At 48.0% G+C, this 15,641-nt stretch overlaps 2 protein-coding genes across 3 annotated transcripts in view; one reads left to right on the top strand and one right to left on the bottom strand.

Moving 5' to 3' along the window:
- The first annotated feature begins 2,791 nt into the window (after positions 1 to 2,791).
- On the top strand, positions 2,792 to 6,555 carry SFT2D3 (SFT2 domain containing 3). The gene has a single exon (XM_078327028.1). The coding sequence runs from the start codon at positions 2,824 to 2,826 to the stop codon at positions 3,469 to 3,471; it is 648 nt and encodes a 215-aa protein (XP_078183154.1). The 5' UTR covers positions 2,792 to 2,823; the 3' UTR covers positions 3,472 to 6,555.
- Positions 6,556 to 7,125: 570 nt separating this feature from the next.
- The window catches only part of WDR33 (WD repeat domain 33), a 110,144-nt gene continuing 101,628 nt past the window's right edge, over positions 7,126 to 15,641 (bottom strand). For both annotated transcript variants that reach the window (XM_035304136.3, XM_002749232.6), the window contains exons 19-22: positions 10,847 to 11,010; positions 10,646 to 10,738; positions 9,836 to 10,051; positions 7,126 to 7,779 (exon numbers count right to left, since the gene is read on the bottom strand). In XM_035304136.3, coding sequence (XP_035160027.1) covers positions 7,550 to 7,779; positions 9,836 to 10,051; positions 10,646 to 10,738; positions 10,847 to 11,010 — 703 coding nt within the window. In that variant the 3' untranslated portion in view covers positions 7,126 to 7,549. The remainder of the gene's footprint in view (positions 7,780 to 9,835; positions 10,052 to 10,645; positions 10,739 to 10,846; positions 11,011 to 15,641) is intronic.

Here is a 15,641-nt window from a genome sequence, read left to right as displayed (position 1 = left end):
CAATGTGGAGAAACCCCATCTCTACTAAAAATGCAAAATTAGCCGGGCATGGTGGCACATACCTGTAATCCCAGCTACTTGGGAGGCTGAAGCAGGAGAATTGCTCGAACCTGGGAGGCAGAGGTTGCAGTAAGCTGAGATCGCACCACTGCACTCCTGCCTGGGCAGCAAGAGTGAAACTCCGTCTCAAAAAGAAAAACCCCTCAAAAAACCAGGCACTGTGGTGGGATGAAGGCGGGTGCCCAGATGTGGGGTTAGTGGTGGAGGAGAGAATGCGCTAGTACTGGATCTGTTTCCAAGGTAGAGCTGGTGGGACTTGTTGATGGGATTCGATTTACTGAGATGGGGAAGGAGGTGGTAGCTACAGGTTTTGGGGGATGAGGAGGGGAAGTCAGGAGTGAAGTGTCTGGTTCCACATATCACCTCCAGGGCACCTATTAGATGCCTGGTGGAGAAGTGGGGAGGCTCTGCACACAGATGGTTTTAACAACACAGGCTGGGGAGAGGATGCCAAGAGAGAAAAGAGGAGATACCCCAGGCACGGCCACACTGAGGACTCAGGAGGAGGGACAGCCAAGCTGGGGCTGAGGACTGAAACTCACCAGACTTGGCAATAGCGTCTGGCGATTTTGTGATGAATAATTTTCTGGCACGGTGGAGTGAAGACCTGTTTGAAGGGCCTCAAGGGAGACAGGGAAGCAAGTTCAGATGGTTAGGGTGAGTTTTGCTGCAGTGCTGGGGAAGGGAGGGTTTTGTTATGATCTTCCCTCTCTGCAACCAAACCAGAGCAGAAAGCTCATCCAGGGCTCACACAGAGGGACTCCCAGCGAAGGCCTCTTTCTGCAATGGGAAGCCCACAAGGCTAGAAACCAGAAATCAACCTAACCCTGCCCTCTTGTCAATTTTGTAGGTTACCTTGGGTAGGTCACTTTACTTCTTGGTATTTCTATTTCCCTCACCTATAAAATGAGCAGCACAGTCCTGCCTTTTCTATATGGTAGCTGCACAAATGATTAGGTAACAACACTGATGGGCATTCCTGTCCCCAGTCCACTTTCTAGCTCTGTGTATTTGACTCTAAGTACCTCATAGAAGAGGAGCCATGCAGTATTGTTTCTTTCTGTGGCTGGCCTATTTCACTGAGCATAGTGTCCTCAAGGTTCACCCATGTGTTAGAATTTCCTTCCTTTTTAAGGCTGAATGATAGTCCATCGTATGCATATATCACATTTTATTTATCTGCTGATGGACACTTGGGTGGCTTCCACCTCTTGACTGATGTGAATAGCGTTGCTGTGAAGAGTTGTACAAATCTCCGAGACCCTGCTTTCAATTCTTTGGGGTATATACCCAGAGTGGAATTGCTGGATCAGATTGTAATTATATATACACATACACACATATATGTATTTGTGTGTGTGTGTGCGCACGCGTATTTATTTTCAGGAACTTCCATACTGTTTTCCACAGCGGCTGTAGCATTTACATTCCCACCAACAGTGCACAAGGCTTCCAATTCCTCCATTCTTGACAGCACTTGTAACCTTCTGGTGTGTTTGTTATTTTGTTTTGATGGTAGTCATCCTAATGGTTTAGCCCATGCTAAGTGATCAGGACGGTCACTGTTATTATCAAGTGAGGTAACAAATCAGAATGTATTCCGAAAACGAATTATATCTGTCAGGATGAAACCAAGAAAACAAAGACCATGAAAAGGAATTTAGTGGGGGAGATTAGTTACACAGGGGATGGAAAGGCTGAGAAGCCAAACCACAGGAAGCCATTCTCCTAGGGCAGAGGACAAAGGACACAGGGCCACCCAGAGGAAGACAAGGTGGTGAGGGGAGCTGTGAAGGTAGCTGGAGAGAGAAGCCCAGGGAAGCCTGGAGGAATGTAATGTGAAAGGAATCTCAGGCAGACACCTGCTTGGAGGCTCTGAGAAAGAGCAGGGCACGTAGGTGTGGCCTGAGAAGAGATCAAGATTGGCCTAGCGTGGGGCGGGGGCAGCTTGTCTGAGTGACCTGACGATAAGTCAGGAAACCTGGGCGTGGCGCTGTCCAGAGCACAAGAGTGACACCGAACACAGGACAGCAGCACCGAGTCTTGGACACGGGGCGCAAAGGAGTCAAGGATGTTGCCAGGTCTGTGGCCGAAACTGAGAACCGAATAGAGAAGCAGGCTGAGCATGGTGGGGGTCAATCTTTCCTTTATCAACCCCATGGTAAGTGATCAGGATGGTCACTATTACTAAAAGTGAAATGACAAATCAGGACGCGACGTTCCCAAAAAACAAACCACCTGAGTCACACAAGTGTGAACTTTTTAAATTTTTATTTTGAGATCACTCTAAGTTTGTGTTCAGTTGTAAGAAACAAGAGAGATCCTGTGTACCCTTTACCCATTCCTCCATGTTGCAAAACTAGCACGACATCACCGCCACGGTAGACGCGGACAGGCCGTAGGGCATTTCCATCAGCAGAAGGGACCCTCTTGTGCCCCCGTAGAGCCACATCCACCCTGGCCTTCCAACTAACTTAATGCTGGCAGGACTTAGCCAGACCGTAAGGACTCCTACTCGGGACAAAGAAGAGGGTCAGGGAATGGGAGGGCGACTGAAGGCGGATTGGCAGCACGCAAGCCCGCGGTATTCCGGGACACAGCAGAGGTCTGCCGAGGAAGCACCCGCCTCCGCGAGTGCTGCGGCCCTGCCCCTTTCGCCGCGGCCGACCAATTGCCGCCCGAAGGCGGAGCCGCTTCCGTCCGCGGCAGGGGAGGGCCGGAAATGAGCGGTAGCTTTTTCCTCCAGCTACCGCCTTACCCAAGATGGCGGACCTCCACCGTCAGCTGCAGGAGTACCTGGCGCAGGGGAAAGCGGGCGGCCAGGCGGCCACGGAGCCGTTACTTGCCGCGGGGAAGGCGGAGGAGCCCGGAGACGGGCCGGCGGGGGCGTGGCTGGGCCGCGCGAGCCTGCGCTGGGCGTGGTCGCGGAGCTCGACGGAGTCGGCGGCTGCGGGCCCGGCGTGCCTGCCGAGCGTGACGCGCGGGCAGCGGCTGGCGGCGGGCGGCGGGTGCCTGCTGCTGGCGGCACTCTGCTTCGGCCTGGCCGCGCTCTACGCGCCGGTGCTGCTGCTGCGCGCGCGCAAGTTCGCGCTGCTCTGGTCGCTGGGCTCGGCGCTGGCTCTGGCGGGAGGCGCGCTGCTGCGGGGCGGCGCGGCGTGCGGGCGCCTGCTGCGCTGCGAAGAGGCGCCGTCGCGGCCCGCGCTGCTCTACGGGGCCGCGCTGGGCGCCACGCTATTTGCGGCGCTGAGCCTGCGGAGCACGCTGCTCACGGTGCTGGGCGCGGGCGCGCAGGTGGCCGCACTGTTGGCCGCGCTGGTCGGGCTGCTGCCCTGGGGCGGCGGCACGGCGTTGCGCCTCGCGCTGGGTCGCCTGAGCCGCGGCGCCGGCCTCTCCAAGGCTCTGCCCGTGTGAGGACCTCGCGCCCGCGCCACCTGGGAAGGACGCGGAGCCAGCGCCCGCAGAGCCGAGGACTGCACGCGGGTGTCGGGACCCCGCGGCGAAGGCCCTTCCGCGACCGCCTGCGAGTCTAAGTTGGGAGCGGCTGCTGGCACGGGAGGCGACAGCAGCGTCGGGAGCTCTTGAATGTCAGCGTCTTGTGCTGGACTCGGAACGTGCTCTGGAGATTTTGTCATTGAACTGGTGACAGGATATGAGACGGTTATTAAGTTGCTCTCGAAGTAGCTGTGGTCTTAGGTTCGGCTGAGTAAAGAAAAATGGCTTTTCTTCGAATTAGCTGTTCTTTTCTCAGGCTGTTTTGTCATTTAAAAATCCAGTGGTAGATGTAGGTTGGTGACGGTACTTTGTTGTTTTGACTATACCGAGACTTGGAAGTTGTTATCTCATGCTTCCGTGTCAGCGAATCCGGAAGGGTATCAGATTAAACACCGAATTCAGCCACTGGACTTTTAAAAGTACTTATTTAAGATGGTTTATCTTGGGCTTTTTCTTCAGTTAACGCCATCATAAAATAGTGCCTGATAACATGAAGGGAAAATTAGTTCTGTATTTCACGTCGAAAGCGATGGACCAAAGAAATTTCCTGCCCCAAGAAGCGTGGGATCCAGGAAGGGGCACGTACATGCATAGCGGTCTCGGAAGAAATCCTGCAAATAGGAAGATAATTCTACGTCCGGAATTCCTGTATCTGGTGGAAAGCATGGATTTCTACAAGCTCGAATTACTCTTCACTTTATGGTCTGCTTTGTAAACTAGTTTACAATTCGCAGGCCGATCTTAAGATGCTTTTCATATCTAATTGCCGTTTCCTTCATTTTAGGTTCAGCACTTACTTTTACCTACCTTAATTTATTGCCAGTATGAGCCTAACACTCTTGAGTCCAGAAAACTACGTCTTGTCAGTAGCAATACACTAGGAAGTAGAATATATTTGGAATATAAACATTCTGTGCCAGTGGTTCTCACACTTGACTGCTTATCAGTTACTTGAAGAGCCACACCTCCAGATCAATGCAGTCAGAACGTGGGAACTAGGTCCCAGGCATCAGAACCTTTTTTTCTTTATTTTTTTCTTCTTGGTGCCGTGACTCGGATGCATCAGAACCTTTTTAAAGCGCCACAGGTGATTCTGTGTTCCCTGAGGTTGAGGACCACTACTTTTTCTGTGCACTGGCTTGCACAGTTTGCAAATAATGATCTTACTGAGCTGGATCCCAGTGTTGCCTTCACAGGGTGTCTGTCCTGCAGTGCTGCTGCTCCCTCCAACCCCAAAATGTGTTTTCCTAAGTCAGGTCCCTAAGCCCTGTCCCAAGAAGTGACACAAGTGGCCAGCATTCACACTGTAGGCTTGCAGGCTACCCACCCTGAGTTTTGGTCAAGAACACTGCCTTGTTCCCTGTCAGTAAACAAGGTTACCTACCTCAAAAGGCTGCTCTTGAGAAAGCAAATGCAGTATTTTCAGGATGATTTATTTTTTCAGTTATAAAGACTTATGCCATTGGCTGCTCTTTCTAGTCCCCTAAATTTCTGTTCTAGTTTTAAATTTCTCTAGAATTTGCAATCGTTGGGGGTTTTACAATTTTTACAATGTTTATTTTGTAAACACTTAAAATTTTGACATTTCTCAGCTGTTGGCTCACACCTGTAATCCTAGCATTTTGGGAGGTCAAGGCAGGAGGTCACTTGAGGCCAGGAATTCAAGACCAGCCTGGGCAACATAGTTAAACTCCATCTCCACAAAAAAATGTTTAAAAACGTTGCCAGCTGTGGTGGAGCACAACTGTGATCCCAGCTACTCAGGGCAGGGCTGAAGTGGGAAGATCGCTGGAGCCCAGAAGGTCGGGGCTGTAGTGAGCTGCAGTGTACCACTGCACCCCAGCCTGGGCAACAGAATGAGACTGTCTCAAAATATTTTTTCTCAATTCAAACATTGAAAATACAGTTTTTATAAGCTCCAAGTCACAACATCTAGTATCTATTCTGACAGTGATGTTTTTAAAGGATATATATATATATTTAATAAAAGTAATATAGAGGTTTTTGTTTTCTTCTCAAAGTGTGATCTGTCAAGTCCAGTAGAGTTAAATGGTAAAATGAAATTTTTTTAAATGTGATCTGGTTATCTGCTTACTGATACTATATTTTTAAAGTTAAAGCCCAAAATAATGAAATTCTTTACACTAGAATCTCAGGAAAAGATGTCTAATCTTGATATGGGTTCTCTGGATCCAGTTTTAGTTTCTTGAAATTTGACTGCAGTTTCGCTCTAAGCTATACCGGTTAGGGGTGAGTGAAGAAATACCCATAACCTAAAGCAGTCTTGGGACTCCTAATATGTTTATGGTGAGGTGCTGATAAATAAGCTGTAATTTCAAAGTGAAAAAATAGTAATAATACTCAGCCTCTAGATTGTAACACTGAAAAGCAGCGTGCATGGCTGACATTTTCTCCACAGAAATCAATTAGCTTTTGCTGTTTTTTACGTTCATAGAGAACCGGTTAGATCTTTATATATTGTTAAACTATGTCAGTATCCCTTTTCTAAGCGACCACTGAAACTTCCAGCACCAGTGGCCAGTTGCTGTGGCTCACCCCTGCAATCCCAGCACTTTGGGAGGCCACAGTGGGTGGATTGCTTGAGCCCAGGAGTTTGAAACCAGCATGGGCAACATGGTGAAACCCCATCTCTACCAAAAATACAAAAAAATTAGCTGGGCATGGTGGTGTGCGCCTGTGGTCCCAGCTACAGGGAAGCTGAGGCAGGGTTGAGGCTGTAGTGAGGCATGATTGCACCACTGCACTCCAAGCTGGGTGATGGAGCGAGCCTGTCTCAAGAAAAAAAGAAACCAAGCACTACTAAATCTGCCAAATAAATCCGACTGATGCCAAAGTAAAGCTGTCAATGTAATGAAATGTTAAGGTGGCCATAGGACAGTCCTTTTAATAATAAAAGCTTCCATGTAAAACCAAAATAAAGGTCAGTATAGAAAGTATCATGGGGTATGTATAATAAACTGAATTTTTGGCTTCCAACCCAAACTGGACCAAATGTTATGTTTATTTCAAACAAAGAATTTCCCATGGACAAGATGTGTCTGGCTTACTATGAGTTAGAAGCATGCCCTGCCCTATTTTCACATAACTAGTATGGAAGAGGAAGATTAAGTGTTGCAAAATTGTTTTAGGAGCTATTTTGGTCCATTTCTTATCAACTCCATGTGTGATTTAAAGTTATCTAAAGGGCATGTGACTGGATTTCTGATTAAGCAGATTCAAATCTAAACAGTGATTCCTAGGAGATACATCCAAGGGGGAGCTCCCTCACTGAACAGCCAGAAGATTGCATTTTCTCTTCAGAGTATAATTTTCCATCTGTCAGGGCAAGTCTGAGTAAAAATTTGAACCTACTACAAACTACATTCGAGTAGTTTTCAAGACTTTCTCACTCGATCACCAAAATGGTGTAACACAATTTGTTGAAAGCCACAAAGTTCACAGCTGGGATTAATTTAAATGACCTGGCAGTTAATATGCTCAATTGTGCACTCCTTGGCAGATGGGATGCGATGGAAACCAAAGATTTCCTTAAGGCAAGCACTCCACAACTAGTTTTCTGTTAATTCTTGCGTAAATCACATTCTGTATTCATACAAAAACTTTATGTTTTTCTCTGACAAACTGTACACATAGAAACAAATTTCCAAATGGACAGGAACTTAAATTTGTGGACGTGCCCCATGTCTTGTGACACTTAAAAAAAAAAAAAAAAAAAGATCCCAGCTTTTTTATCTTCACAAAACAACATGGGAGTTGGGGCAATGAGGGGGACAGGACAGGACAGGACAAGGCCAGCCACGCTGGTGGCCGGCAGCAGTCTCTTCATCTTGAAGACCTCATTGAGGGTTCCTGGGATTCAGGTGCCCAGAAAAGAGTTCAGGGCTACAATGGTGCAGGCTTCCTTTTGTTTCTCTTGGTAAGTCCACAAGTTCTTAAATACTGTCCAGAGAGGCTTCAGGTTACTCAGTTCCAACTTCTACCGACCCCTTCCACCACCCCGAGAAGCTCCTCGCCTCGGTGGGCCAGAGTTCATGTTACTCCCTCTACCCCAGTTACTGCCACTCCGGCCGCCTCGAGACGGGGTGCCACTGCCTGGAGGGCCCCCGAAAGGTTCATCTCTGTGGTATCCATCGTGGTGCTCTCCGTCTAAGGAGCTGGAACGCCCGGATTTGGGCACTCTCTGGGCAGGTCCTGGGCCCCCTCGGCCTGAAACAAAGAAAATTTCAGATGGGACATTGTATTGTCAACAACTCCCAGTACAAACTTCTACTCTCTGATGACAGTGGATCACTTCTGGTGAGTGTCGGGGAGACTGGCAGTGGTATTCAGAGCACTGAAAGGTGTGCCTCTACCCTTTCCTGAGCCTGTTCCTGTTTACTCTGTTCCTGGCTCATGGCTGTGGGCTGAACATCAGCTAGATTATCCCCAGGGCTGTGTGACGGACGACGGGAAGCCAGGAGATGAGTGTGGAGCACCTTCAGGGAGACCCGCACCACGCTCCTGGGCCATGTCCCAGGCTATCGTGAGTGTCTACCTGCTCCTAGCCACCAGAGTATGCTGAGGGAAGGTTTGAATACACTGACTTAACTTTGGAAGGACATGCTGTTGATGTTAATAAAATGTGCTCCAACTAGGATAAGTATTCTCTGTGACTGTCCCATGACATGCGGCACTTTTGGTTTCCTTTTCGTAATTAGTAAAATAAAATATTTCTTGAAAAAACAAAAAGCACAAAAAACCCACAATACATTGGCTTTCATGTTATATCACCCAGGGATAGCTTAACTTGCTTCAGACTTGTACACGCAAAAGTTGAAGTACTATTAAAATTATTTCATTCTGTTGGAGCTTGAGAATATTTTTTTTAAAAACAAAAGAAAAAAAATTCTACCTTGTAAGATTGTTTTCCTCAGGAAATGATAGGATTTGGTCACATCTCCTATAATGCACTCTCAGACTATTGCCAGCTGTCCTCTCTCTTATATTTATTTTGTAATAGAATATGAACCTAGCTGAGGTGAAGTTGGGAGAGACAGCCAAAGGAACAATCTTGGCTTCTTTTATTACGAAGTGCAGCTTCAGCCCACCTGAGGGCAGCTGGGTAGAGTGTCAGCTACTGCGTCATTCCCACGCTAACCGCATGTCCTTGGCCAGAGGGACCTAACCACGGTGTGCCGAGTGCCCAAGAAAGTCAGCCAAGGTCATGGCACACGGGCTAGTAGTACAGTGTGTTTATGCAGGGAGATCTACTGATGATACATGAGGTAATTTCTGAGGGTTTTGTTGAGAAAAACAACTATCTAGACCAAACGGCAGGCCAGACATGGTAGTTCATGCCTGTAATGCCAGCACTTTGAGAGGCCAAGGCAGGTGGATCACTTGAGGCCAGGAGTTTGAAGCCAGCCTGGCCAACATGGCAAAACCCCACCTCTCTAAAAACACAAATATTCGCCAGGTATGGTGGCACACACCTAGAGTCCCAGCTACTCTGGAGGCTGAGGCACACAAATCACTTGAACCTGGGAGTCGGAGATCACACCACTGCACTCTGGCCTGAGTGACAGAGTAAGATTATGTCTCCAAAAACAACCAAAAAGGCCAAATGGCAGAACTCTGTGCCAGAAGGACTGTCCATACAGACAGGCTAACTCCAGAAGCAATGCACAAGCTGGGGCACGCAGGAGCAGCCTTCCCGGAAGCCTATGCACCTGCCCCACTGTCCTGCAAACAGAGTTGTAGTCAGCCCTCACAGGCGACTATTCTTACTAAAGTTAGTGCTGCCTATAAAATAAAGCTCCAGTTTCCAACTGGGGAGATAATCTACTATGTCCCTGGAAATACTGCCCATAGACCATGTTTCCCAAAGTCTTTGTGACCTTGGGCACAAACGGTGTTCCTCTAGACCCAGGCTGAAAAAACCAACAGAGCACCCAGGAGAGGCCAACTCTTCCCCTCCCTCTGAGAGCCCTTGAGGGTTCCAAGCAGCCTTCATGGAGGGCAGACTGCCAATGAGAACAGGGCTCCCAGGTAGCAAGCCCAGCAGAGAGTACTGGGGCATCTTGGCAGAGGGCTGAATTAAAACCTCAAGTGAACAGGGATTCCTGGAGGCAACTGGAGTCGTGTGTGGGGCCAAGTTGCAGTCCACCGGATGACAGCTCGTGTGGCACTGGCACTACATTTGTGAGCACGTGCCTCTGCACAGCCCAGGCCGTGAGGGTACGTGTAGCAAATGCAGGCAAGGCCTCCATCGGCCTGCTCTTACCTTTGCCTCCTCGGTCCTCAGAAGGGCCCCCTGGGGCCTCCATCTCTCTGTGCTCAGACGTGCCTGGGCCATCATGCCAGGGGCGCTTTCGGGGAGGTAGGGATGCCATGTCCATGCCTTGGAGAGAAGAGGAGCGTTCTCTGCTGGCTGGGGAATGACCATCGTGAGGTGGATGATCAGGGCGGGGAGCATCACGAAAATGTTCATGACCCGGCCCTGAAACAGGAAACAAATCTCCTTACAGGAAAGCACGGTGCAACCAAAAGCAGATGGGAATGACACTGTTTAGAGTGGGGAGCAACTCAACATCCGCTGTTCACTCATGCCGAATGCCCACCACAGGCTAGGGGGTAAGCCAGCTGGACATCAGGGTGCCTCCTCATGTAAGGTGGGTAGGTAAGATTCAGAGAAATGCTTCTCAGGCATTGTATCAAGATGTCTTTACAGTCTCAAGTTACTGAGGACCCCTAACATCTTGTTAATGGGAGTTACATCTGTGGATATTTACCATATTAGCAATTGAGACTGAGAACATTTTAATTCATTTAACTTTATTCTCCATAAACAATATCGTAGACAGAGCGGTCCTGTTTTATACTCAGACAGATCCCTGTAATGTCAGGCAGATTCTTCTGTTCTGTGTTCTACCTGTTGAGATCATACGCTGCAGCTGCGGGACAGGAGATAGCCCAGCCCCCCGGGAGACATGAGCTGGTAAAAGGGGACCCAGTGCACCCCTGCGAGGGCCCTCAGAACTCACTATGTGAACTGCTCATCTAGAGTTACCCAACAAGTGTTGCCTTTCCTTACCTGACTCTCTGTTTCCATCCCAGGAATCTGGCTTCCGCCCTCCTTCAAAGCGAGGGAACTCGTCAGGAGTGGGAAGTAAACCCTTCCTTCCTCCTGCACAACAGAGCAAACAGTGCTGCACTCAGACTGTCCCCAGTGTGTGCACACCCACCACACTGCACCCTCTCCTTCCAGACCAGGTGTCCTCAGTGACGTGCTCACCTCGCGGGGTTCCCCGGCCTCGGCCTCTTAGATCTCGTCCTCGGGCTGCTTCCTCAGAAGCATCAAAATTCTCCTCTGGACCAAAGTCTTCAGGACCAGGAAAACCATCCCTTCCTCTGGGGGGAGCACGACCCTCATGTCTTGGGGGGGCTCCTCTTCTGAAACTATAGAGAAAACAGCAGAATGTCCATCTTGGGGAACACCCTGCCACTCTAAGTTCATGTTTCAAAGAAGCATATGATATGAGAAAGCACGATACAATGCTAATTAGGAGGAAAACAAAATAAAACTATATATTTTTAAAAGGATACACTATAATCCTATTAATACTACCAGAGGCAAAAACAGGAAGGAAGCATACCAGAGTGTGGGGTTATTTAAGCTTCTTTTAGGCTTTTAAGAATAATAATAACATCAACAAGTTTAAAGTGCCTATACCATGACAAGTACAGCTGCTACTTCATTTCATTCTCACAGCCACCACATGAAGCTGGTATTATTAGCAGCTCCATTGATGAGAATACTGAGGCCCAGATTGCTGAAGTCATTTATTCAAGGACACACAGTAAGCACTGGTGATCTGAACTCAGCCACTCTTGACCCTCGGCCCAGGCTCTATATCACTGCCTCACAAATACTTGTCATTATCATCTACATTTCTATGATAAACATTTATGACTTACATAATCAGAAAAACTTACAACTTACATAATCAGAAAAATGGTGGCACAGATCATGTCTGCCAACTATACTGGACCTGTTTGTAAGCAGGGGCTTTGCCATCTGCCCCAGCCCATAGCCTTCACCTAGGGGCAGGCCTCCATGGCCATGAGCTGCACTGATGGCCCTGCTCCACAGCTGAGGGGCACACAGGCTAGCATCTGGCTTACAGGAAGCCATCCACTGACTAGCTGGCAGCCTGGAGCCCTGCTTAGTCAACAGCTTCCCCTTCTCTCTCTCAGGAATTTTGGAGCTGGGAGACTACGTTGACTAGGAGTATTGCTGAGGCAGAGAGGGTACCAGCAGGATTGTATGGAAGACGACAAAGTGGCCTTCTGACAGTGCACACTGAGAGGCGGTGGTGCTGCCCTGCAGGGCCCCTCTGCAGGAGCTGCGTGTCCTCCTCCCAAGCTAGGCCTCTGCTCTTCCTCTGGTTTCCATTCCATTGTCTTTTACCCTAACCTTCTACTTAAAAGATTAGATTTTCAAACCTACAGTAAGGCTGAAAGAACAGTACAATGAAGAGCCCAGATCCTCCACCCAGATCAGTCCCTTCTTAATATTTTGCCACACATGCTTTATTTTCTCTGTCCAGCTACTCACGAACATGTTTTCTGAAGTATGTGAAAATCAGCTGCCGACACGATGCTTCACCCCTAAATGTTTCAGTACATTTCTTCTAAGAACAAGGACTTTCTCCTATATAACCACAATACCTTCACACTCTCAGTAATATGTGGTTTTATTTAATAATGACCCGATTCAAATTGCCCCAACTGTCTTCAAAATGTCCTTTGCAGTGGGCTGTTTTAAATACAGAATTCAATCATGACCACGGGCTGTTACTGAGTGGCCACGTTCCTTTGGTCTCCTTTTATCTAGAGTGGTTCCGTCCTATATTTCTGTTTCCCTGAGCTTGGCACTTTTGAGGGTTCTATCCAGGAGTTTTATGGTACCTCACACTCTAAATTTATCTGATTGTTTCCTCATGATTAGATTCAGGTTGAACACTTTGGCAAAACCTGCTTAGACCTTTTGTGAGCCCATTTGTCTCCATGTTTATGACATAAGGGTGGTGTGGCAACCAAAGTTTGCTGTCACAAAGGTGCATTTTTTATTAAGCACTCTGTGGGGACACTGAGAGAACACCTGGCTTCCCCACAATATTTTGCCCAATAGGTTTAGCACCCACTGATGATCCTTGCCAGCATCAGTTATGACATGGATTGCTTATTAAAGAGATGATTTTCTCATTCTACCACTCCTCCTACAATTGTCACTTGGCATTCTGCTAGAAAAAAGAGATCTCTCTTTTCTACTCCCCCACTCCAGCTGCCTTTTTTTTTAAGGCAGTGTTTCGCTCTTGTCCACACTGGAGTGCAATGGCGTGATCTCGGGTCACTGCAACCTCCGCCTTCTGGGTTCAAGCGATTCTCTTGCCTCAGCCTCCTGAGTTCCAGCTACCTTTTTAATACCCTTCTTGGTCCCGAGGTAACTTGACCAAATCATGCTTCCTACAAGTCAGGAGTGTGTGCTGAAGACACTGGCCAAAATAACAAACTGGAGCTGGCCAAGAAGAGGAAGACAGCTGAGCCAGGAGGTCTCAGCAGGGTGCATGTCTTCCCTAAACTCACTATTATGACTGCCCTAGTTACAAAGGGATAAAGACAATCCAATCTGCCCTAATAAGAAAATACCTCCTTTATGGACTCAATGTTTTTGTCCCCCTACTGCTCCAATTCATATGCTGAAACCCTAAACACTAGTGTGATGTACTAGGAGGTAGGGCCTTTTGGAGTTAATTAGGACTGAAGTCATAATTATGAACAGGACCCCTGATTATGGGATTATAGCGCCTATAAAAGAGACATCAGAGAGACCTCATGTCCCCACCCCACCATGTGAGGACACAGTAGAAAGGCAGTTGTCTGCCAGCCAGGAAGAGGGCCCTCACCAGACACCAGTCCTGCTGGACCTCAATCAGGAATATCTAGCCTCCAGGAGTGTGAGAAAATAAATTCCTGTTGTTTAAGCCACCCAGTCTGTGGTACTTTATTATAGCAGCCCAAGTAATACACTTTGTAATGGACTGACTGACCCCTCTCATCTCTCCTTCTCATTTAACAGATCCATTAATTCAACAGTCAAGAAACACCCGCAGTGCTGCACTGTTGCTCAGATCCTGAGGGTTTACACAGTGGTGAGGAAACTAAGCCCCCATCAGCCAGAAGGCAATATGCTTGCAGAAGCTACAGGCAATAATGATTTCCAAGCATTATTACTTTAGGTCAAGCAGTGCACAGTGCCGTGATGAAATATAAAGCAGAGCAAAGGAACTGGAGGTGGCAGGGGGAGGCATCTAACTGGCATGAGCCTCAAAAAGTTGGGAGCATGTGTTCTGGGCAAAGAGAAGAGCAAACACAGTGTCCCAGGTGCAGGAGCAGGGGTCGAACATCTGAACAACAGCACAAAGCTGTGACTGCACACCAGCCTAGGCTGTGGGTCTGCACTGACAGATGAAATACAATACAAATCAAGACAGAGTGGCCAGGGACAGTAATCTCAGCACTTTGGGAGGGCGAGGCAGGCAGATGACCTGAGGTCAGGAGTTCGAGACCAGCCTGACCAATAAGGCCAAACCCCATCTTTACTAAAAATACAAAAATTAGCCAGGCGTGGTGGCGCTTGCCTATAATCCCAGCTACTTGGGAGGCTGAAAAACAAGACTCGCTTCAACCCAGGAGGCAGAGGTTGCAGTGAGTAGAGATCGTGCCACTGCACCCCGGCCTGGGTGACAGAGCAAGATTCCCTCTCAAAAAAAAAGACAAGAAAACAAGACAAGGTAAAATATAACATTTTGCACAAGATGCAGAGATTCAATAAACCAGTGAAAATTATGTAGATGTAAAGCTCTAGTAGTCATAAAAAGCCACGTCAAAGGTAATGCTTGGATATCACTGAGAAAGAGTCTTAAGAACACCAGGAGCCCTTACATCTTTATTTTTAACCCGTACCTCCCCTCCCCAAAACAATTGCTTCCTGAGCCCCCACTATGTCATGCTTCTGGGCAGGTCATCAGCCATGCTTTTCTCACCACCCTGAGGGTGGGATGGCCAACCCTAAGTCAACTACCTATTGACAAGAGGAGTAAGAAATGGGATGAAAGGGCTGGGCACGGTGGCTCATGCTGTAAACCTAACACTTTGGGAGGCTGAGGAGGGTGAATCACTTGAGGTCAGGAGTTCAAGACCAGCCTAGCCAACACAGTGAAACCCCATCTCTTCTAAAAATGCAAAAATTAGCCAGGCAAAGTGGAATGTGCCACCTGTATCCCAGCTCTTCAGGAGGCTGAGGCAGGAGAATCACTTGAACCCGAATAGTGGAGGCTGCGGTGAACCAAGATTGCTCCACTGCACTCCAGCCTGGCAACAGAGCAAGACTCCATCTCAAGGAAAAAAAAAACAGGATGAAAGGACACAGATGGATGGCTAAGGAGCAGTCAGTGACTGCAGTAAAAGCTAGTGCTGAAGAGCATGGGCCTGAAGCCCAGCTCCAACACCTACCACTTGCCAGACCTCAGAAAGTCAAGACTCTGCTCTTATTTTGTCTGAACCTGTATCTATAACTGACTCTGACATTTGCACCTATTCTCACAAATTCTTTAAATAAAATGAGGTCATTAAGTTCCTGTATTAAAACAAATTCCTTGAATTAAATAAGGTAACAACATCTGACACAAAGTAAACACTCAATTATCATCATCTTCAATTACTCTTAGTCTTACTTGAGATTTTACTAATTCCTGGGTGTTTTTTTTTTTCCTTTTTAGCAGACAGGATCTCGCTCTGTAGCCTAGGCTGAAGTGCAATGGCATAAACATAACTCACTGCAGCCCCCTGGCTTCAGGTGATCCTCCCACCTCAGGTTTCTGAGTAGCTAGGACTATAGGCATGCACCACCAAACCCAGCTAATTTTTACATTACTTTGTAGAGAAGGAGTTTCACTACATTACTCAGGCTGATCTTGAATTCCTGGCCTCAAGCAATCCTCCCGCCTCAGCCACCCAAAGTGCTG

Source organism: Callithrix jacchus, chromosome 6 (genome assembly GCF_049354715.1).
Source record: "Callithrix jacchus isolate 240 chromosome 6, calJac240_pri, whole genome shotgun sequence".
NCBI lineage: Eukaryota > Metazoa > Chordata > Mammalia > Primates > Cebidae > Callithrix > Callithrix jacchus.
Note: the sequence above shows the minus strand (reverse complement) of the source record. Positions and strands in the feature narration are given on the sequence as shown.

What these genes read in the sequence shown, in the direction of transcription:
- SFT2D3 (XM_078327028.1), top strand. Translation starts at nt 2,824, where the DNA reads ATGGCGGACCTCCACCGTCAGCTGCAGGAGTACCTGGCGCAGGGGAAA.